Here is a 21,988-nt window from a genome sequence, read left to right as displayed (position 1 = left end):
CACACGGTGAATGTTAAATAAGCTGATTCTTATACTCTACCTGAGCACTCAGAGCGCCACATTCATCCATTCACAAGCGCATATTCTAACATACACATGCATTCATAGTCCGATGTATAGATCAGAGAGTTACTTGGGGTTGATAACGTTCCCAATGATGTTTGGCATGCAGACTGGAGCAGCCAGGGCGAAACCACTGACCTCCCGATGTAGATAGGACCTGCTCCACCATTGTTGTTGTTATCATTATTATCGCTACACAGTTGTTTTAGACAAACAGCTACAAGATAAAGTTTGAACTCTTAATGATGGATATGTTGACTTGCAGTTGAACTTGGTGTTGCCCAAGTAATCCCATCCAACACACACAGCAGTGAGAGGGCGAGCCAATGAACAAACAGGACAGAGGGTGAACATTTGCTGATTTTAAGGAACTCTAACCTTTTGGTTTGTTTCTTCTTCTCCACTTATTCTTTTGCTCAATTTATTTCAGTCATGTAAACAATGGTTGAAATAAAAGAAGGTCATTTCAGAAAAAGAAAAAAGAAATACCATGCAGAATGAGGATATTAATGCTATCATCCATACTGTTGTCGTCTTTCAGCTGAGAATCACATGGACACAATGCCAAACCACTGTTTTCTGATTCAGTCAGATTACTTTGGTTAGGTGATGTATGACCTTGGTCTCAGTATGATTTCCTTTAACACAATTACCTGTTGGTGCTATTTACTTGGTGCTTAGAGGGGGGACCGAAAAAATGACCTAATTCCAGTGCACATGATGCTTCTTTGTACAAACACAGTGCATGCTGAGGAAGGATGAGTAACAGGGTGTTGTTATAAAGACAGACAGGATGTGACCTGCAGGAAGAGGAAGTGGTCAAGGTGACTGGGGATAGAGGCTCATCCAGATGTTTCTGAGCTGATAGGAGAGCTTCATTATGATACAAATAAGCAGTCGCGCAACTGCCAGTAACTGTACAAGTGTAAATACATCTAACAACAAATTAGACCAAATAGCTGAGGTGGGATTTGTACTGGCTGCTGAGTGTCTTAGAGATCATTTCACTATCCTGGAAGTCACTACTTCTAAGAAATACTATGGCATATTATTTAGTTCTGGTATGAGGAATATTTTTTAAATATTTTCATTTGTTTAGTTCTAATGCAAATCCAATGCTTTTGGCCAACTGCTTTTTTGTTTGTTTTCTGCGCTCAAGGCTTACATTACTTTAAATACTTTTAGCAATACTTCACTCCTGCTAATACATTAATACTTAAAGCACCAAGCCTCACTGAATTGGTGTAACCTTGTGTCAACAGAGAAAGTTGTATATGATAATATAGCATAATTACAGGAAAAGATTACAGTTGGTTATGAGAGGGGAACTTACATAAGATGTTTCATAAGCTATGGGTATAAAAATCAAATGAATGCTCAGGTGCATGGACAGTGTTGAGTCTTTGGTTAGATTTAGAATGATTCATATGTTGTCTCTGTGACCAGAAGAATCTGTTTGTAATATATCTGACTCCAGCTATAAAATGTTTACTGGCTCCTTTATTGTTTTGATGTTTTCTGCATTGTGTCTTAATTGTACCTTCTATATCACAAAGCTTAAAAACAGAGTTAGGAAAAGCAGTCAGCCAATTGTCTTTCAGGTGCTGTTAGTGTGGTAACTTTGGCCACACGTCTGTCTCTCTGTGTCTGTTGTCTGTCATGCTGCAGATGTCTATATGAGTACACATAATACAGCTAGTAATAATAATAATAAGAAAAGTAGCATTGTTATTATGATTATGATTATTATTATTATTATGATGATGATTATTATTATTATTATTATTATTATTGATAGTAAAAATCACAAATTTTTTCTACTTAGTTAAGGAAATGTTTGTTTACTTTTTTCTACTATGTAAACATGGTTACACAGCACAATCACATTGCTTTGTGTTGAGTTTTAGGAGCTTAATAAAAAGGCATTACTCTGAAAATGGCCAGGCCCAAGGACTGGACTGAAAATGAGTTAAAAAGCATCAAACATCCAAGGAAGATTTTGGAAAACCTTTAGAGAGCCAGTAGAACTATTGTCCAAGACTGCTTTAAAAGAATACAAGAAAGTCCGGTTCAAGTCTAAGGGCTGTCTCAAAACCTTTGCACAGTACTGTACACAGTCCAAAATAAGGCTGAATGATAAGTTTCAAGTTTATCAGCATGGGAACCACCAATCCAGGGGCACCAACAAAGGCCTGTCAACTAGGACAGCCCTACAAATTCCAGTGCCTTAAGAAACTCAGGGTAGATTTCATCCACCTCAGGGCCCCTGAGAAGTTGCTTAACCACCTTAGTGACCTTGGCATGGTGATGGGCGACTCATCCTCCTTATCCTCCACAGAGGACTTGTCCATGGGATTGAGGAAGTCCTCGAAAAATTCCTCCTGGCAATAGCCCCCCCACCCACACTGGACTGAACAGCAAGTGGATCCCTTCTCAGATGAAATAATGTAAGATGCTTTATATCCTGAGTCTGAAGATACAGACACAAAGTTAAAATTTGGGGTACAGGTCAAACACAATGACTACAGATCACTACTGTTCACCCATGTGTTTAAATAAAAGGAAGAGGGTTTCTGTTATGTTTCAGTTAGTACATCGAAACATGCAGCTTCATCTGATTCTGCCCAATTTGCCAGTTTAATAGGTGAGACCAATTTCTCAGAGTCAGTTTAAAATAGGAATTTTTTAACCTTAGATATATATTTCTAAGTGCATCACTGATATCATAATGGATACTTGACTTGCTCGCTTTATTTCAGAGACAGAGACGATAAAAATGAACACGTCTTACTTTATGGACCAACAACAAACATTTCTGTATTCAGTAATCAATGCAAATTATTAGTTTATGAACAGAACCAAACTGGACAAAGAGAAGAGCTGAGGAGGACCTGCTGCAACATCTCCATGACAGCTGATATTCACAGCTACATGACTCACATGACATGATTACAATCATACGCACAGTTTGTCAGAACACCACAAAAAGGACAGGGCAAGCTGTACTTTACTAGACAGTATAGTTTTAACAATCAACACTTTAACTTTTATAGACTGATGCATTGTATGGTTTTAATTCCATTTTTCCATCGTATTCTGCCCATCATCGGGGGGCTGGAGCGAAGCAGAGTACGCGCTAGCCAGCTCACCAGTCTGTTGCAGGACTAACACAGAGAGACAGACCATTCACATAATTTAGACTCACTAGTGAACCTAACCCTACTAACTGCCTTTGTCCCACAGTCCAAAGACATGCAGTACCCAGAGAGAGCCCACGCAGACACTAAAATCACATGCAAACTTTACAGAGAAAGGCCCCGACCAGATGGTGGAGTCGAATTCAGGAGGTAGTTGTTAGCAGTGCGCCGCCATGGGTATAAAAGCAAAATTTAAACAATTAAAACAGCCATGACTAAATTGACTCTAGCTAAGCCTGTCGGGTAAATAACAAGATTAAATGCGAAACAGTTAAACTGAAATAGAACTCCAGTTTTAGACCTACAGTTTTACAGCTGAGCCACAGCGTCTCCACTGCCTACATGAGCTGTGGCCTGAGCTGCCAGTCATTTCACAACATCCTGCTCAGTCTTGACAATCACTCTGTTCAGTCCACAGCACCAACTCTTTAAGAATCCTAATTTAGTGACAGAGTCCAAGATGAGTTCTTTACAGCAGCATCAGTCAAAAAGTTTTGACTGCCATTTCACTGTGAACTTTAATGATGAAAGAAAGACTCTACAAACTGCAGCTTCTCCTTTATATAGTAACAAAAATCTGCATTGTATATTGTCTTTGATAACTTGCTGGCCACATATTCATTGTTAATGCAATCAGGCATGCCCTTAACCTTCAAATCGCCTACAAATAACATGGTAGCTGCTAGCTGGTGCTGACAAACAGGTTGGGAGTGGGAGGGATACTTCCTGTTTCTCATGAAAATGTGAAAAAATGTGAACCCTTGGGAGGAAGAGAAGACCAGACATATGGACACATTTTACGTGCTTTTACCGGGGAAAGTTACGCCACACGGTTTACAAACTTTTACAGTCATAAGATTATCGCAGACTAACCGTAAAGTCGATTCAGCTGACTAAAAATAATCGAGTAAAACTAAAATAATGCCTAAATTATGACAAAAACGAAATGATCTTTAGTCAAAAGCTGAGGCTGAAACTAAATCAGAATGTGCTGTCCACTGGCACCTATTGTCTCAATGATTACTCCACATCTGTTTAGCTGTTATCTGTATCCATTTGGGGCAAGCACAAGGCTCTCTTTAAGGTGTGTGTGTCGTTTTTCCAACTACTACTACTGCTGCAATGAAGTATCAGGGTTTTTAATACAAGGTAAATGAGCAGGCAGATTCACAATAAATTCAAATGCTAAATTTATAAACTGGAAAAGATGCTTCAGTCTTAATCAAATTATTTTCTGCACCCTTTTCCAAATTCTAACAGTTGTGCCACATCGTTTGCTGCACTGCTCCTACAGAGCCAGTTTTACTTACTAAGGAGGGTGAATACAACAGAAAATAGCAATCCATGCATACTAAAGGGTTCTTAAATCTCAGTTTAGTTTTTAAGAAGATTTACCGAGACTACACCATCATGCTGTGGAAAATGAAAGTGAAACCCAAATGAAAAGTTAATTTTCTTTCTTTATCCTTGTTTAGTCAGGACTCCAGATTTTCATTTTGACTTGGCAGGGCGCTGTAAACAGCCAGAGGCAGTCAGTGAGAGTGGTGTGACTGATTTAAGGGGGATCTAAGCCTGAGAGAATCCTTAAATTAGAGAAACAACAGGACTTTGGTGTAAAACGTTTGTGCCCGGTGAAAAGTCTCAAGAACATGGGACGTGATTATTTTTAAAGCTTTTTAAAATCTAAGTAAGAACATGGTTTGAAGATAAACTTCATAAATTGTGTTTCTCAGGCCTGAAGTGGTTGTTTTGGTTGTCAGTTACTATATGGACCAACGGATATGGAAGAGTTCCTTACTTTGTTCCTCATTAGTTTACAACTCATAGACGTTTTTCACGTGGTGAGTCTGAAAGCACAACACTGTCGTGCCTCTTGATTTTGGTAGCAAAAAAAAAAGTGGGGCTGAAAGATAAAAGCTGAAACAAAAAAACAAACACTGGGATTTTCTGATACATTTTATTAATGCTAGTTTTAATGTTGTCCCATTTACAGACTGGTCTGTTACAGGGCTTCTGTGGAACCTTCTGTAGAATTTGTATATTTTGCATCCCGCTCTTAGCATCATTCTATCCGTCTGTCTATGTTTCTCCTTATCTGGGGCCAAGTCACAAATAAGGAGAAAGGCCCAGACCCCATTCTCCCAAACTACCTCCTGAAATGTATTTGGAGGAACAAACTCCTCCTTGTGGGGCAGCAGCTTGTTGGCTGCCTCCTGACGAAGCCAACAAAAGCACTTCTGAGATTCTCAGAGTACAGATGAGATTCTGAGGGCACCAGTTTGCCACCTAAATACGATATGCCTCAAAATTCTGGCCCTGAAAACTATGAACAGAATTTATTAATAAGGACAGCCCTGGCATAGAACAACACCCACCAAGAATGAGTCCGACTTCTTGCTGAGCAAAGCAGAGCAAACTCCCATAGAGCCTCAAATATTCCTTATATTCCTGACGGGGCCAAGTACAGCACCGTGGAAAACGAGTGGCTAGCCATCCAGATGTCAGACTCCCTTAGCTATTACCTCCTGGGCCTCCCCTTCACCCTCTGTTCGGACCACGCTCTGCTGCAGTGGCTCCATTGCATGAAGGATGCCAACGCCCGGATCACACCGTGGTATTTGGCTTTACAGCCTTTTAAGTTCCGAGTGGTCCATGGGCTGGGGGTGCAGACGGTTGTGGATGACTTCCTCTCTCCTCCTCTCTGACACCTTTATTACTATATGCAGTATTGTCTGCTTTTTATACTTATTGGGCTACTTGCTTATTATAGGCTTAAATATATATAGGCTGTACAGTACATAAGATTAAAATTTACATTTTTTATGTCACTGAAATGTTTTATTATTTGAGTTAAAGCCAAAGAGAAGGTTGCAGATAATGTTTACATGAAACGTGTGTATACTTACTGCATCTGGTTTATTTAAGCAGGCATCATATGTTGAAATCTTCAGACTAATGTAGATTATGCATTTCTAATTTGTTATTTTTTTGTAATTTTACCAATTTTGTTAATTACCACAGTCATACCTTTTAACTTAATTCTTGTAGATGTGATATAATTATAAAAACATTCATGCCATTTTCCCCATTCAACGTCTATAATTACACAAAATATCCATTAACTAATGAAAAAACCCAATTACAGAAACTTATTTTACTGTCATTTTTGTGTCATTTTACACCCAGTGTATCAATTTTATGTATGTACAGCATAAAACTACAAGTTAAGTTTTATCTTTTAAATAAAAATAGCTGTAAAATTATGTTAATCTTGCAACCATAATTTTTAGTCTTTTTTGTATAAAAATAAATACATTTTCCATAAAAATGTGAAAATCATGTTTATTCACAGGTACCATTTTTTTTCGCAATTTTTTAATTACTTTTTATTTTACTTAGAAAAATTCTGTACATTTATATGAGATATTCTCTTAAATTACAGTTGTTGTTTTTACAGAGTAGATTTGGGGCCCAATAACATCTTTTAAACCAGCAGACGTATCACAGCTCAGTAATTCTCAGTAATGCCGTCCTTCAGGCTGTGAGTCTTCTTATTAACACAGATTTGACAGATTTGTTGTAACAATGCGGTAAACCGGGCCGTGAAATTACGGCTGGATGAAATGGTTTTCTGCTGCTTGGTTAACTCATGTTCATGTGCACGTGAGCGTACACACGCGGGACTGTAATGACCAATCAGCAGATATTGTAAACCCTCAGTTTGCTGAGCTGATGAGTGGGGTTGGTAGAGCCTCCACGCAGAGAGACGCTGCACACGCGGGGAACAGCACTCCGTTTCCGTTACAGTCACTGTCCTTCTGAACGCTCCGCACACAGCGGTAAGTGCCACCGGGTCTTTTTACAACAGGTTGAGACAACACGGAAAGCTGAGGTGTTCGTGTCTATTTGAACACTTTGAGTTTGGTGTTTTTTCCACAGCAGGCTGAGCGTGGACCCTTTACAAGCTGGCAGAAGATGCGTGATTTAATTTGGGCTTTAGCCGCGAGCAGCAGGCACGCGCGCGCTCCGTTTGGCTGTTTGGTAACAGTGACGATAAATTCTGACCGTAAACATCAGCAGCTTTTATTTCGTCTGTTTGAATAAACACCAACAAAACGCGTTTGTTTCATATATTCTCCGCTTTATTCCTGTGGACTCTGTGTCCACGCTAGACCACAGATTTCATATCTAATGTAAAAAACCTTTAAAAAAATAATCTTGAATTGTTAGACTAATAGGATTAAACAGGTGTGGGTCACAGACCAGCGCAGTGGTAAACCCGACAGGTACAGTGAAATAAAAGAAGATGCTTCTGACATTGTTCTTTACGGTTCTGGAAGTTTGTTTAAGAATTGGTTTTCTGCTTCTTCATCTATAAGATGTTATTATCTATGTTAATGTGTGCTGAACTTTATGTTTAGTGACTGTGAACTTAGAAGTATAATATGTATATTATATATTATACCATATATAATCTCTGAAAGACACTACAATGTTAATGATGTAGCGTTAGTCGTTGTTTCGGTCATTGTGGTTTCTCAGGGCAGAAACTCCTACACAGACTGTAGCAGAGTCTCTATCACTACTTCCTCTGATAAAGTTCGGATCTAATTACAGTAGTTGGATTATCCCGCTCACTGAATACAATATTATTCCTTTGCTAATTTGCTGTGGATGTTTGTGTTACTAACCTCTCAGATGCATCCATCAGAGCACGAATGAGTGTGGACGTTATATCAAAAGCACTTGGAAAAAGAAAGTGCTTGTTTAATTGGGTGAATGAGGCAAGTTGTATAGATTAGAAAAGCACTATATAAGATCCAGTCCATCAGCGTTTGGACAGAAGACAATGCTAAATGTGCGTGTTTTCTCAGACTGAACATGTTGCCAGGTTTGGGTCACACAGTGGTATTTAATGATCGAGTAGATCAAAAATCATCTTGATCAGCCCTTTTCGATATAGAGCGCGTGTTTCTATGCTCCCTTTTCAAGCTGATTCATTGACTCAGCGTCTTCAGTGTATTCAGTGTGAATGTGTTTGTTGTACAAGACCTCGAGAACAGTTGGCTCCAGAGAACTCTGGAACAGCAGCTTCTAACACACTGCAGAGAGCATTCAGAACAGTTTTACTCTGACAGGTTTTCAGCTGCATCTGTCAGGACGAGAGCTGGTAAACTGTTGTTTGAAGACAACATCAGCTTTCTTCTTGGCTTGCTTGACAGCTCCTCCAATTACAGCTCTCTGGGTGTAGTATGCTGCGTTTGCAAATACTGCTGCTCATCAAAGCCAGATTAGAGAGAATAAAAAAGGATGCTGCTCTCTGTCCTTTACGGATGTGAAAATAGGATTTGAATCAGGTACAGCTCCTCAATGAAATTCTGTGTTGTACTGTCATTTTGCACAACCTCCTGAATATAACAGCAGAATACCACAACCGTTTTGTAACAAGAAAAGCTTGTCCTCTTGACCTCTGGTTTGGCATCTTGGGGAGATGTGAGCAAGCTGTTCAGCCTACCTCTGTCATATCATGTGGTAATAATGTTAGCAACAGTTCACCGGGAAGAGCCTTGAATAAACCTTCAACGATAAAAAAAAAACAGGTTTCACTTCAGCTCTTTCTATGTTATAACCTTGCTCTTCTCTGCAGCTGGCACAAGCAAGAGTGGCCCACGGACTGGTTGTACCTCATACTTTCTACATTGCCTTGCAACATAGCTATCTACACCATAAATCCCACGTTGGTACTGGGAGAGACTTGAAATTTATGATTTTCAGGGTTTTTATCGTTAACTCTGTTTCCCTGGGTCTTTTCCCATGTTGTAGTTGTGCGTCTTATTTTGAAAGAAATATTTATGCGTTACCATAGCGACCAGAGGGCATTAAGGGGCAGAGAGGAGGATGTTACTGTCAATGTTGTTGGTGCATTTCAGGAGGACGCTGCTAATAAAATTACACAATTACACAGTGAATTTATTATTATATTTACAAAATACCACAGTTTTTGTCTCATTCGTATCATTTTATTTTGTTGTGTTTATCCGCCACACCTTAAAGGCTGGTCCATGAAAATATTGTCTGACATTACACCGATCTGTGGCACAAAAAAGGATGGAGACCGCTGATTTATCTGATAACCGTAACTATAGCCCTAACTATATGCTTTAGCAAAAAGGAACGTTTGAAGCCTAATCTTGAAAGTAGAGATAGTGTCTGTCTCCTGAATCCAAACTGGAAGCTGGTTCCACAGAAGAGGGGCCTGGAAACTGGGGCAGTGACCTCCAGTACTGGGTGAGTGGCTCCAGCAGATCCCAGGAACAACATCTGAGATATCTCTCCAGAAGAGTGCAGACCTAGGAACAATACTGCCAGAACCCTCAGGACCCGAGCTTGAAGGAGCCCTCCCCCCACCCAAAAAACACCCTGCATGGTTCCATGAGGATTGGAATTCTGGGAGTTCTTCTCTAGTTTCCTCATAACCGTACCTAGTTCTGATGTTTAAACTGAATGGATGGATTAACTCATAGAAAAAAGTTCCCCTTAAAAATCTGTCAATCAAGAGTCTAAATTCAAGGTGTGTGTGTGTGTGTGTGTGTGTGTGTGTGTGTGTGTGTGTGTGTGTGTGTGTGTGTGTGTGTGTGTGTGTGTGTGTGTGTGTGTGTGTGTGTGTGTGTGTGTGTGTGTGACCCACGTTGTGAGCCTGGTTGACGTTTGATTTGTATGGACTTTGTCATTTAAAGGTTTGACTAATATCTCGATGAAGTCTCTGTAGCGGACACTTTTCCAATAAGCTCTTCACCTACCACTGTGTAAGTGAGAGAAGATTCAGTGTGTAGGGCCGTTCACGTGGCTTTGCTGGCTGTACTGCGACCTGTCCTTCCTTGTGTGTGTGTGTGTGTGTGTGTGTGTGTGTGTGTGTGTGTGTGTGGGGGGGGGGGGGGGGGGGGTTACTCTATAAATTCGTACTGTATGTTTGTGTTGTGCTCTGTGCGTTTATTATATTTTCTCCCCCATCCCTTTCCCCCCCTGCCTGTCAGCTCAGACTTAGTCATGCAACATATATAATGTTATAACTGAAATAACACAAATGGAAATGAATAAATAAACAGGTAAAAGAAACACACGAAGAAGAGGAGCCTGCAAAGAATTTATAGACTCATCCTGGAGAAGCAAACAGTCATAATTCTGATTGCAAAAGCTTCCAGACAGGACAGAGAAGATCCTGTAATGTACTGCAGGTGTTACTGCAGGTCTTTTGTTGTACTAGTAATATATGCTGCCAGTTATCATCTGTAGAAAGAATTAAGAAAAAATTGTTATTGGGGGGTAACAAAAAAATTCCCGTTGGTGCTTGTCTAATTAAAAACCAAAGTGTTTATTTGAAGTCTGCTTTTAGGAGGATGTTGGCTGCTTGTTTCTGCAGTATGTGAGTAATAGTGGGCAGGAAGGCTCCACTAGCTTCTCCTCTTGTAATCTGAATGCAATTTCTTTATTATTTGTCTCCTTTTATAGCACTCACTTTCTGCACTGGCATTTGTGTATTTAAGCCCTGTGACATGATGTTTCTCCAGCACTAACCTGTCTGTTTCAAAGCTCCTCTGGATGAAAGAGGAAGCACACTCCAGTGTAACTGTTACTTTGATCATCACACACAGTTAAGCTGCTATTCACTAACAGTTACTTTAATCACTTAGATGCAGGCTTCTTCATCATCTCTTGATTTGGAATATCCAGATTGAGATGAGATTATGTGTGGTAAGATGTGAATTTGTAACTTTTCTCTTTTAGTCAAGAAGCAATGAAGATATTAGAAGAAGAATAAAGTCATAGATGGTTGTTGGTTAGTTTGACTTCGATGTTTGCACATGCGCCGTACCCCTCGGTGACTGGTACACACTCCTACATACACTAGAATAGTTAGACAATGGGCAAATCCATTTGAGCGGTAAAACCTGAGAGCTCCAGGTTTCTTCACTGTGTAATAATGGCTGATGTCCAGTCAGAATCCATGAGTCTGTGTGTGTTCTCCACCAGGCTCAATTCAGGCTTATTCATATAGTAGCAACCTAATAGGACAAATGGAGGCTGCATTAGGCAGAGGACGTCAGAGAGAGGGCAACAGTGACCAGGACATTTAAAAGTTAATGACTTAATGCTGAATTTGTTCAGTTCAGCGGTGTCGTCTCAAAGCATTTTCAGTGTGCAGGAAAGGAAAACATTTTTACCTGACACGACTCTGTTCAACTGTATCAACACTGAGTTATTACAATAGCTGATAACTAGTCTTGCTTGTCAGGGCTGCACTCTAGTGCTGAACACAAGAACTGATGTGGTTACATTATCATCCAAATTAAGCTCTGCAAGGCCAACGCACAACACCAGTGATTCATGGATTAGTCCGATGACGATCGGTCTGATGGGGCCTGATAAATGATAAAAGCACGTTTCCTTTCAGTGGACTATTTTCTGTGTAAGCGTTCCTTCTAGATCCTTCAACGTGATCGTCATGGTCCTGAGTCTGAGGACTCGGTGTTTTGTGTTTCTTTATATTCTTCTATATTCTTGTTTATTCTGCCTGTGTTCCCTCTGTCTGTCCATGGTGTCACTGTGTCTGCTCGTGAGTCTGCCTGCCAAGTTCAGTGTCCGTTCTGGTTCTCTGTGTCTGTTAGTTTCCTGTTTTATTCTGAAAGTTCATGTCTCATGTCAATGTGTTCAGTTTTACCTTTCTCCTGTCTTGTTAGCCTAATTTCTCCCAGCTGTGTCTCCCTCCTGTTGCCCATTCCCTGATTACTCCCCTGTGTATTTAAGCCCTGTGTTTTCCTGTGCTCCCTGTTGCGTTGTACCCGCAACTTGCTGTGTGTTCATGATTTCCAGTCCTCCTGCACCTCAGTTTAGAGTTTTGTTTGCTTTTGTGAGTTTTATTTTGTGTTGAAGTTTTGTTCCAGCAATAAAGCTGCATTTTCAGTTGAAACCTCGTTTCCTAAGAGTCCTGCATTTTGGGTCCACCACTCCTGCCTGCCTGCCACACAGCCAACCATGACAATGAGTGCGCATGGCTTTATCAAATCAGTTTTTAAGTGTACAAAATACTACAGCCCTATCAAAAGTGAAGTAAAATATACTATTTATATTAAAACATATGAGTGTGCATATTCAGTATGTTTTTCAGCATCAGGCCAACAGTTGCAGATTGCTTACATAGATCCACATCAGTGTGTTTGCTGTGCATACGAGCAGGTCTGTGTCTGCTGCAGTCTTTTCATGCTCCGGGGAAAGAATGGACTTATTATGTAACCAAAAACTTGGTCGTTTGAACAGGAGTTTGTCTTTTTGGACCATTCACTTTGTTTTCAAATATTTAGATCAGGTATCAAAACGACTCAGATTTGGGGGAAAAACATGGGATTAAAATATTTCACTAAGAATTCCTACCACCTCGTGACATCCTCAGGTGAAGTCAGCAGCACTCCACACACACTATACACAGTGTGGGTAGAGCACCACCTTCCCCTATTAAGTTGCTTGACACTTTACCAGAATCCCTTCGAGGCGGTTTGAAAGGGGTTTTCCATGGCCTCTCCAAACTCCTCCCACACCCGAGTTTCTAATTCAGTCGCTGGCCAAGACACATTCTGCTTGGCCTGCCCGTACCTATTGGCTGCTTCCAAAATCCCACGGGCTAAGCCCAAGAGGACTCCTCCTTCAGCCTGATGGCTCCTTGTAACCACGGTACCTGCCGTGGTGGTGACCCCACCACCAACAAACCACCTTTCTTTACCTGGAGAGGGCACTTTACCCTTAACTGACCAAGAACCTCGGCGGCTTCGCACTCTGCTGCTGATCACCCCAGTGCAAGCTCGACGTTATTGTAGTTTTGGTAGCTTCATCAGACATGATGAGTTGATTTTGGCTGTACAAATAATGAACAGAGTTGGTGAAATAGGAAAACCTTGGTGAAGTCCCACACCTACCAACAATGATTTTGACGGTTGTACAAGGAGCAGTGAGCTAAATATCCCACACTCCCAAAGCAAACCGAATGCTGTAAAATTCAGTTAAATGGGCTGATTTTTGATTGATTCATTTCAATTTCAAATAGTTAAAGTGCTGTGCAAAGGTCTTGAGCCACCTCTCAGGTCAAATGTAAGGATAGGTTATAAGGCTTTTTGTCAATTTAAACCAATAATTAGACCTGAGCATCCTGTTTACAGACAGAAGTTATTTTCAGATGAAGCACTAATTTCACACTTAGTGTTGTCACTGCACAGATCACCTGCTGGAAGTGAAAGCTTGGAAAGAAAAACACAATATGTGACTAAGAACTGTGTTTTTGCCATAACTAAGGCTTATGGGTGTACAGGCATTGAGCAGAGTACCGTGTGACCTCAGCATTTTCCCTGCGTAGTGAATGAGAGTGCAGTGCATGCTGGAATAACAGGAACTCTGCTTTCACGCCTATGTTTGAAAATGTTAGCTGCAGACAGCGTTTGTTTCTGTTGTTTCTGCTCGTGTAACAAAATCCTGCACTCCCACATCGGGCCGTAAAGTGCCAAGAAGTTGATGAACTGCCCTCAGGATGAATGTTATTAAATGCAGAATTGACATTTGTTTGTATTTACTTATTTACAGATCCTTTCCACTGTCAGTCAAAACTGGAAGGACTATGACAGATAGACCCATCTGCCAGTTTGGAGTGAGCCAGCTGGGAAGATAGAACATTTGTGACTTCTACATCTCCATCACAAAGATGAGGAATATTATCCTGGGCATTGTTTGTCTCTGTATTTGCCTGACCCTTGATGATGCACTGGCTTTAAATGGACGGAGGACACACATAGCAGATGGAGAGGGAATAGAAGCAGCCATCAGAGGAGAGAAGTTGCTGAAACGAGTGAGGCGAGGCTGGATGTGGAACCAGTTTTTCCTGCAGGAGGAGTATACAGGCTCTGACTACCAGTATATTGGCAAGGTAAGATCTGTGCTTCCGTTAAGGTACACTCAGGATGACATATTCCCAAATTAAATGAAATTCTCTTAATTAGCAGAAAGCATAATGATTTACCACAGCTGATCACAGTGCAGTATCAGGGATACTGTACCAACTGTGTTGTTTCTTATTGTTGTTCTGGGTTCTCAATAATGACACTGTTACTTGAAGAGAAGGTATTTTATCGAACTGTAGTTCACATGTGTCACCTCGCCTCTGTCAGTGCGTCTTCCTTTTTTAAAACAATAACATTAAATAACATAGCTACTTTCACAAACCTAAACAGTCTCTTGTTTTTCTTACTTGTTAAACCAGGATTTGTCAATTTAATGTTAACAGCACAACTAGTTTTCAACAATCATGGTCAGTTCAACACTAGTAACCAAACATAGTGAAACTTACATAGATACTATGACATCATCTTCCAAACAGCATGCCAACACATTACATCTGGTCGATCATAGGTGGCTTCACTTGTCTTACAGATCTTCTCAGTGTTTGTTCTTGTGTATGTGTAGGTGTTTCAGGTGATAGTGTCTCATGTGTGTGTTGGAGTTGTTCAGCAGCCTCCAACCTCTGCTCCACTACTACTGGTCCCTTAAGAAGATCTCGGCGATTTCTTCTCAGCATAGCTCCATCTTCTGTCTGAATGATGTATGATCGTGGTTGATCTTCCTTTAGAACTGTCGCTTTCTGTGCCATGTGTTGGATTTGTCTTTGAGTCTCACTTGATCCCCAGCATGCAGTTCAGGTAAGTTCTTAGTTCCTCTGTCATAATAGAACTTCTGCTTTGCTTTCTGTTGCTCCTTGAACTTCTTCACGCTGTTTCCCTCCTTTGTTTTAAGCAGATTATCCTGAATGGGCAGGTTTGATCTCAGGCGTCGTCCCATAAGAAGCTGTGCTGGTGACATACCACACTCAAGTGGCGTTGTGTTGTATACTAGCAGGCTTTTGTCTGTGAACACTTCACTTGACACACCGTGTCGTGCAAATACGGCTTTCATCGAAGTGATTACAGCCTCTGCTGTTGTCGTTTGCAGTCTACATACTTGTGGATACAAAGAGTAGCAGTCTGTGACCACAATATAGTCCTTTCCTCCAGACACAAAGAGGTCAGCCCCCACTTTCTGATATGGTCGGTCTCGCACTGGGTGTGGCTTTAGTGGCTCGGCAGGATTTCTTGCTTGATATGTCAGACATGTTGAACAGTTCGACACTTCATTTGTCACATCCTGATTAATCCGTGGCCAGTACATCACCTCACGTGCTCTCCTTTTACATTTTTCCATGCCTAGATGCCCTGCGTGTATCTTTTTGAGCATCTCTCCTCACAGGCTCTTTGGGATGACAATTTTACTTCCCTTGAACATCACATCATCCACTACAGACAGTTCTGCTCTGCAGTTCCAATACTCTTGAATAACAGGTGAGCAGTGTTGCTTACAGCTGGGACATCCATCTATGATGGTTTTGCGCAGTGCTTGTAATGATCCATCTTTGCTTGTCTCCGTTCTGATGAGCTCCATCTTCCCTTCTGCAACAGGAAGTGCACTTGCGACCATGCTCACATATGCTCTTGCATCATCCATCTTGGTGTTTGCTGGCTCATTCGGATCAACAGCTCGGGATAATGTGTCAGCTGTGTACATCAGCTTGCCAGGTGTGTACATCACGTTAAGCGTGTAACGTTGCAGCCGGATCATCATTCTTTGGATTCTCAGCGGACAGTCATTTAGTGGTTTTTGGAACAATGCTATCAGTGGCTTGTGGTCAGTTTCAACGCTGATGGCCTGCCCGGACACAAACTGGTGAAATCTCTCACAGGCGTATGTTATGCTGAGCAATCTGTGCATATCTTGTCTTTGCGTCTGTCATGGATCGCGATGCATATGCAACAGGCTGCCACTCATCATACTTCTGCAGAAGAACAGCTCCAAGCCCACTCTGTGATGCATCTGATGAGATCTTAATAGGTCTCATTGGATCATAAAACTTCAGAACTGGTTCTTTTGTAAGCCGCTTTTTCAAGGCACGCCATGCTTTCTCGTGTTCATGATTCCACTCCCATTCGATTCTCCTTTCAGTTAGCTGTCTCAGTTTCTGAGAGATTGGGTACGAATTTTCCCATGTAGTTTATCATGCCATTAAATCTCTGCACATCTTTCTTGCATTGCGGCCTCTGCATGTTTTCAATTGCAGACACCTTTTGAGGATCTGATCTGATGCCTTCACTGCTCAGGATATCTCCAACGAATGTCAGTTCCTTCGCCCCAAGCTGACATTTCTCTTTGTTCAGCTTCAGATTGGCTTTTCTGGTTGCTTCAAGAATATTTCTCAGTCTCATGTCATGTTCAGCTTTTGTGCTTCCCCACACAATGATGTCATCCATCGACGCGTCGACTCCTTCTAGGTGCTTATAGATCATGTGTATTGTCTTGTGATACACCTCAGGTGCTGAAGCAATGCCGAATGGCAGTCGCCGTAATCTGTTGCTGCCAAATGGGCTGTTGAACGTGCACAGTTTTGAACTTGCTTTGTCCAGCTTCAGTTGCCAAAATCCTGATGAAGTGTCTAGTTATTTGTCTGGTTATTTTTGTTACAGTTATTGCATCTCTTCCCATATGCTGGACATTTTTTAGGAGGATGTTGCAGTCCGCAGTGACCACAAGTCTTTTCTTTTCTGTCCCTGTTTGCTGGCTTTAATTGCATTTTTATTTCAGCAGCAGCACTCTCCTTATTGACTCTGTGTGTGTTCTTATTGACAGCATCCACTCTGCAGCTGTCACTAAGCAGTTCTTTAGCTTGTGCCCTCACTGTTTCAGCTGCTCTGCACAGTGTTAATGCTTTTTCCAGGTCAAGATTTTCCTCTCTCAGTAGCCTCTCTCTCAGACCGTTGTCTGGAGTCCCGCACACAAGTCTGTGTTTTATCAAAGAGTCTGTCAGTCCTCCAAATTCGCATGTTTTACTCCTGTTCTGCAGCTCTGTGACATACTGATCTATTGTCTCCCCTGTCTTCTGTACACATGTGAAGAATCTGTGCCTCTCAAATGTCACATTTCGAGCAGATCCCTCAGTACTGCTATATTTTAGTCCGCTACCTTTCTTCAAGTCCATCTTCTGACACCATGTCTTGTTTCTTTATGTTGTTGTGGGTTCTCAATAATGACACCGTTACTTGAAGAGAAGGTATTTTATCGAACTGTGGTTCACATATAAACAAACTTCACATCACAGTCCGCTCAGAGGTAACTCACTCTAGCTCTCTAGCTCCCCCTATAGTCTGGGTGTATTAACAACATAAAACCTGATACTAAGCAAATATGGATTTGCTGTTATCATTACGCCAACAGCTTTCATTTAAAATGTACTCACAGACTGACGATTGTTGGGCTCAGTTTCCAACTACATGGAATCTGTGCAAGGAAGTTTTAGTTTTAGTGAAGGGAGATTGGTGAAACTGAAGGCCTGTCTGGCGTTTGGTTGTGCTGTCCCTGGCGTTGCCTGTCGCGCCCCTTTTCCCTGGCATCTTCGTAGGCCGTCCTATGAGTGTCTGGTGCCGCTCGCTGGCTCTGGGCTGTTCCCGCCCGGCCGCTCCCTGCCTCCCTGTCCACGGCGGCGCGGAGTGAGTATGCAAAACCTGCGTTACGTTGCGCGAGCTTCAAAGTCTAGTGACTATTCAACTCCGGCCAAATTTGGCCTGGTAAACGCCAGATCGGTATCGAATAAGACTTTTATCCAATATTTTTTGTCACACTACTTGGACTTTCTCTGCTTAACTGAGACGCAGATAACTGCTGCTGATTCCAGCGCCTTTGCAGAACTTTTGCCTTCGGACTGCTGCTATTTTAATGTCCCACGCAGATCTGGTCGAGGTGGAGGAGTAGCTACTATCTTCAGAGATCGCTACAAGTGCAAGCAGGTTTCATTGGAATTTTATTTTTCCAGTTTTGAACTGTTACTGTTTGAAATAGCCTGTTCTCCCCCTGTATGGTGCACAATAATATACAGGGCCCCAAAATACAGTAAAGACTTTATAAAGGAATTTGCTGCATTTCTAACTGAAGTCACGATAAAATATGACTCCTTTCTTATTGTCGGGGATTTCAATATTCATGTGTGCTGTCCAGATAAGCCCATGGTTAAAGACTTTTTGAATCTTACTGATTCTTTTAATTTACCGTATTTCCCGGACTACAAAGCGCACCTGAATATTAGCCGCACAAGCTAAAATCAGGGGAAAATCCTGTTTTGTACATACATTAGCCGCACCTGACTAAAAGCCGCAGGTGTTTCAATGTTGACTCATCATATGTAAGAGAATATGCACAAAGGGAATTGTCAGGAAAGAGATGGCTGTTTGGAGACACACCCCTTTTATTAATATTTTGAAAAACAAGTTATGGGTACATATTTGCACATGTAGTACATAACAATAACCTGCAGCACACCAGAAAAATAGATCCGGACTACCTTTTAGGCTCAGGTGCAGTGACACGGCTTTAACAAGAAGAAAAGTCAGTCATTCACCATCTTTCTCTTCTTCCTGCGCTCTAAAACCACCAAAGTCCTCTCCTCCAGTGTCGGATACTAACAGGCTCAGGATGGCTTCGTCATCCACTCTCCGCTTCTTTCCTTCGTTGTCACTTACAAAACCAAAGAAATCCTCGTTGTCAGTGTCGGAGTCGAACACCCTCAGAAGGGCCGTGGCGGTGTCCTCCTCTCCATCATGCAGCAGTCCAGCCCTTAGAAATCCGTTGGTGATCGTGGATGTTTTCACACTTTTCCACGCTGTCAGAATCCACCGGTGGAGTTGAGCATAACTTGCTTTTCGCAAGTTTATCGCCGCTCATCATCCACGCTTCCCGCTGAACGCGTAGCGCTACTTTGAAGTTTGTTTTTCGAGCTACTTCGTACGGCACTACGTTGCCTGGCGGACGGACATGTGACTAACATACCACTCTTGAACCCCGATCCTTCTGCCAGGCAACGTAGTGCCGTACAACAGCGGAACACACAAAACAAATCGTCTTACGATATGACAAAAATCATGGACAATCCATAGAAAAGCCGCACCTGACTAAAAGCCGCAGGGTTCAAAGCTTGTGCAAAAAGTAGCGGCTTATAGCCCGACAATTACGGTACATATGTAGTCCATGGTTAAAGACTTTTTGAATCTTACTGATTCTTTTAATTTAGTTCGATGTGTGTCTGCACCCACGCAACAGTGTGGCCACACTCTCGATCTGGTTTTAGCCCACTCATTGCCTGTTTTTAATCTGAAAGTCTCCGATCCTGTTTTCTCTGATCATATGCCGCTTCTGTTTGACATTTCTTTATCTAGAAATGAATTCAGGGGGCTTGTCCCTGCAAAGACATCTCGTTTGTTAAATTCTTCCACGGCAGCATGGTTCTCCACCTACTATAATCAGTTCTCCATTCCTGAGACACTCCAATACGTAGAGGAACTCAGTTTTTGGTTTCATACCACTTGTCAGACTGTCTTGGATATTGTCGCCCCTGTAAAAATTAAGCATCCTAAGACAAAGCTTGAACCCTGGTTGAACGATGAAACCCGTGCTGCGAGGCGTGAATGTCGTAGGGCTGAGCGGAGATGGAAAGAACATAACTTACAGGTCTCTTTACAAAGTTTAAGAGAGTGCTGGGCCTTATATCAGCTTACAATAAAAGAAGCAAAGCGGAAACACTTTGCAAACATTATTATGGTGAATTATCAGAAACCACACATATTGTTTAAGTCAATTGAGACTATTTTAAGCCCTCCCTCTGCTCTTAGTTTTGAGCCTTCACTTGAAATGTGTGAAAGGTTTCTGCACTTCTTTATAAACAAGGTAGCCTCGGCTAGGGCGCAGATTATTTTGCCCACATCTGACCCCTCTGATCTTCCAGTTTGCTCAGCTGTCTTTCAACAGTTTGAGTCTGTTACTCTTGCTCAGCTACAGGAGGTGGTGGATCATTTAAAGCCTGTAGGCTCACCTTATGATCCTATCCCTCCCCTTTTTCTGAAAGAAGTTTTTTCTACCATAGGTCCAACTATTTTAACCATTTTAAATAGCAGCCTTACTTCAGGTGTGGTTCCAAAGAATTTCAAAGATGCAATTGTGCAACCACTTCTTAAGAAACCTGGGCTAGATACAAACGTTGTTGAGAACTTTAGACCAATATCTAAGCTGCCCTTTTTATCTAAAGTCTTGGAAAAAATTGTATATGACCAATTGATCTCATACTTGAATGCACAAAATGTTCAGGAGATTTTTCAATCTGGTTTTAAAGCAGGCAGCACGGTGGCACGGTGGTTAGCACTGTTGCCGCACAGCAAGAAGGTCCTGAGTTCAATTCCAACATCAGGCCGGGGTCTTTCTGTGTGGAGTTTGCATGTTCTCCCCGTGTTTGCGTGGGTTCTCTCCGGGTACTCTGGCTTCCTCCCACCGTCCAAAAACATGCAGCTTGTGGGGATAGGTTAATTGGAAAATCCAAATTGCCATTAGGAGTGAATGTGAGTGCGAATGGTTGTCTGTCCCTGTGTGTTGGCCCTGCGACAGACTGGCGACCTGTCCAGGGTGTACCCCGCCTCTCGCCCTGGACAGCTGGGATAGGCTCCAGCGCCCCCGCGACCCTGAAAAGGATAAGTGGAAGCGAATTGATGGATGGATGGGTTTTAAAGCAATGCATAGCACTTTTAAGAATTTTTAATGATATATTTTTATCATGTGATTCTGGTGAAAGTGTCATTCTTATTTTACTCGATTTAACTGCTGCATTTGACACTGTAGACCATGAAATTTTAATCTCACGTTTGGAGCAGTGTGTCGGTATAACAGGTGTGGCTCTGAAATGGTTCAGGTCTTACTTAACAAACCGAACCTTTTCAGTTTGCTTAGGAAACTGTGAGTCCTCCCGAGCTCCGTTGTCTCATGGAGTACCACAGGGTTCCATTCTGGGCCCTATCCTGTTTTCACTTTATTTACTTCCATTGGGCTCAATTTTTAGAAAACACAGACTCTCGTTTCACTGTTATGCAGATGACTGCCAGATTTATGTTCCTCTTAAAAAGAAAGATGGGTCGTCTGTAAATCGTTTACAAACATGTCTGGAGGACGTCAAGTCGTGGTTGGCGCTAAACTTTCTTTGTTTTAATGATTCTAAAACTGAAGTAATGGTGTTCAGACCTGCCTCCACTGCTGTTCCGTGTGTTGATTTGCAATCCCTGAAATCATTCTGTAAACCAGAGATTGTTAATCTGGGTTTTAAAATGGATCCTGAGCTTAAGCTTGAAAGCCAGATCGGGTTGGTTGTAAGGTCTAGTTTCTTTCATCTGAGGCAACTGGCCAAAATTAAGCACTTTCTTACGAGACAGCAATTTGAAATAGTAATCCACGCTTTTGTAACCGTTCGGCTGGATTACTGTAATTCTCTTTATTTTGGGGTGAGTCGATCTTCTGTTTTTCGACTGCAGTTAGTCCAGAATGCTGCTGCACGCCTTTTAACTGGCACTCGTAGATACGAGCATATCACCCCAGTTTTATATTCACTTCATTGGCTGCCCGTGCAGTTTAGGATCCATTTTAAGCTGCTTTTATTTGTTTTTAAATGTTTGTCCAATGCTGCCCCTCTGTACCTCTCTGAGCTTCTTCATCCATACATACCTTCCCGGTCCCTCAGGTCGGCAGACCAGCTCCTCCTGAGCGTGCCCAGGACTAATCGTGAGCTCAGAGGGGATCGGGCG

The 21,988-nt window shown here is 41.8% G+C and overlaps 1 protein-coding gene across 1 annotated transcript in view; it reads left to right on the top strand.

The window, feature by feature from the left end:
- The first annotated feature begins 6,999 nt into the window (after positions 1-6,999).
- Positions 7,000-21,988, top strand: part of LOC147309198 (cadherin-6-like) — a 71,057-nt gene continuing 56,068 nt past the window's right edge. The window contains exons 1-2 of the mRNA XM_086273607.1: positions 7,000-7,099; positions 13,887-14,226. Coding sequence (XP_086129733.1) covers positions 14,005-14,226 — 222 coding nt within the window. The 5' untranslated portion in view covers positions 7,000-7,099; positions 13,887-14,004. The remainder of the gene's footprint in view (positions 7,100-13,886; positions 14,227-21,988) is intronic.

This window comes from Aulonocara sp. 'chitande type north' Nkhata Bay, linkage group LG18 (assembly GCF_057382095.1).
Source record: "Aulonocara sp. 'chitande type north' Nkhata Bay isolate Kocher_YH1m ecotype deep benthic linkage group LG18, A_spYH_male_GT1.1, whole genome shotgun sequence".
Classification (NCBI taxonomy): domain Eukaryota; kingdom Metazoa; phylum Chordata; class Actinopteri; order Cichliformes; family Cichlidae; genus Aulonocara; species Aulonocara sp. 'chitande type north' Nkhata Bay.
The sequence above is the reverse complement of the archived record's forward strand: the minus strand, read 5'-3'. Positions and strand labels throughout refer to the sequence as shown.